This window comes from Penaeus chinensis, chromosome 30 (assembly GCF_019202785.1).
Source record: "Penaeus chinensis breed Huanghai No. 1 chromosome 30, ASM1920278v2, whole genome shotgun sequence".
NCBI lineage: Eukaryota > Metazoa > Arthropoda > Malacostraca > Decapoda > Penaeidae > Penaeus > Penaeus chinensis.
Window position 1 is genome coordinate 18488576 of NC_061848.1, and position 2500 is coordinate 18491075.

Consider the following 2500-nt stretch of genomic DNA (forward strand, 5'->3'; position numbering starts at 1 on the left):
GACATGGTTCCCATCCAGTCTGGCAGCACGACTCATCTCTATAGTGTTCAGTGTCTCGTCCAAGACTACACACCTCCTTCGCCGAGGTCGGACCCCAAGGCACTCCTCAGCAGCTGACAGAGTTTCCTGCTTAAAGATATCCCACATTTCAGCAGGGTCCTGTAGAGTGCCAAGCACTTCAAACCGATTTGAGACTGCCACTTCATACTCCTGAGCCACCTCCTCTCGAAATGGAACACCTGCTGGTGAGATCTCAGGATGTGTCTAGATCTGAGGCGGAGCCTTAGAGTTGCAACAACAAGTCTGTGGTTGGTAGCAAAGAACTCAGCACTCCTAAAAACTCTACAATTCTGAAGGATCCTCCTGCGAGTATCCACAAGAATATGGTCGATCTCTTTAGCTACAACGCCATATTGGAGTACCAAGACCAGCGGTGTAGATCTCGTCTCTGGTACCACACAATCCTCAGCCTCCTAGATCTTGCGAAGTCTAAGATGTATGAGCTATTGGTGTTCCTAGTACCAGAGCCATAGGGAACGATGCATAGCTTGTATCCTTCCCTGTCAGTGCCAGTGACTGCATTGAAGTCCCCCAAGACCCGGGGACATTGATCCACTATAGAATCAATTTTGGTGTAGAACATCTCTTTCTCTTCAAGACCACTTCCCTCAGTAGGAGTGTAAACTGCCACTAGAGATATGAAGCCCAAAGTGTGCTTCATTCTCATAAGCAGAATGCGCTCGTCAACAGGGGTAACCATCTTGACTGAGGAACGGAAGCGGTCAGATACAGCCACCCCGACTCCCATTAGGGCGCGCACCATTGTTACAGCCAGACCAGTAGTAGGTATAACCCCAACTACTGGTCTCACTACTACCAGGCCATCGCACCTCAAAGAGAGCAGTGATAGCAATCCCCAGCCTCCCCAGCTCCCCTGACAACAAAGGCAGTTGATCATCCTCTGAGAGACTGAGGATGTTCCAGGCCGCTACACGGCACGCTTGCCGCAGATTGACCCCATTTGTGGGCCTCTGGCCGGGCCACGCCTCGGCACAGCCAGACATGCCTCCTAAGGAAGAAGAGTGGGGGCCAGGGGTGCCATCTCCCCCACCACGTAACCTCAGGGTGCAGGATTCCCTGGGAGGGCTTTGCCCTACACTACATATATATATATATATATATATATATATATATATATATATATATATATATATTTTTTTTTTTTTTTTTTTTTTTTTTTTTTTTTATATATATATATATATTCATATATATACAGGGGACTGAATGTAAATCCAAGGTGGTTGGATTAAATACTTGCACTCATACAGACAGATAAATTTTCACTATATATCTAGCTGTTAATTCTTTAATCTTTATATGTTTCCACAGATATCAATGAGCTGACTTTGCCTAAGACCTGTGACACAGAATTTCCAGACCCTGATGATCTTCTCACCTTTAAGTTGATTATTTGTCCAGATGAGGTAAGACATAATGTAGAATGTCTACAAACATGTATGCGATAAGAGAACAGTGTAATCTAAATATATTTCTGAAATCATTATAGAGCATCACATCTTGTCAAGAGCACCTTAAAGATAATAGTTCTGTTGCTTAACCTGTGAAAAGAGTATATTTCAAACTCTTTTGGTTTATGTAATAACTGGTAGGTGCTGTAAATGGTTTTAGAAGTTTACAAACTTAAAAGGAAGAAAATTGCAACTTTCTTTCCCATTAGCATAAGGATTTGCTCTACCTAAAATCCCTAATAGCAGGATCTAAAAAAGCAAGAAAAATATTGATATAATTACTGTCTTATAAATTGCTTTATTTTTTATAATTTTTTTTCTCTCGCTCTCTTTCTCTCAGAAGTCTGTAGAAATCCGGTCACATTTTAGAATATTTCTCTTCCTTTTTCTCAGGCTTTTTTCAATTCATACTGCTGGAGGATAAAATACATTAGTTGTCCCACTTATTTTATAGCTAATGTACCTTCTGCCTTAAGAAAGTTGAGATTTGGCAAGGTAATAGGGTTTCAAATGCCTGGCACCAGGGTTAGAAAATGAATAACTAAATGAAAATAGAAATAGGAAAATGAATGAATAAACAGATAGGTAAGAAATATCAGTTAAGGAGGAGTGCAAAAGTGATATAATGATGAGACTGTATATTGGAGACAGGTCATCATGACTTGAACCTTGATACTTTATACCTGTGGTACAGTCACCAACAAAAGTAATAGATCATTACTGGATGCCAGAGAAAGAATTGTCTTATGTGGTAGTAATGTAAGTTTTGTAGATTCTCAGAATTATCAAATAACAGCATATCCTTGGTAAATCAAGTATGAAAGTTTAATCAGTTTACATTCTAAGTATGTCATATATGTTATATTGAAGAGAGTAAAAATATGTAATCAATGATGTTAAGAGACCAGGCCACTATAGATTGTACCACTGTATCTTGTTATGCATTAATGATGGACTGTACAGGGGTATAT

The 2500-nt window shown here is 40.2% G+C and overlaps 1 protein-coding gene across 1 annotated transcript in view; it reads left to right on the forward strand.

Moving 5' to 3' along the window:
• Positions 1 to 2500, forward strand: part of LOC125041378 (NEDD8-conjugating enzyme Ubc12-like) — a 13461-nt gene that overhangs the window by 5557 nt on the left and 5404 nt on the right. Inside the window, exon 2 of the mRNA XM_047636272.1 lies at positions 1390 to 1484. Coding sequence (XP_047492228.1) covers positions 1390 to 1484 — 95 coding nt within the window. The remainder of the gene's footprint in view (positions 1 to 1389; positions 1485 to 2500) is intronic.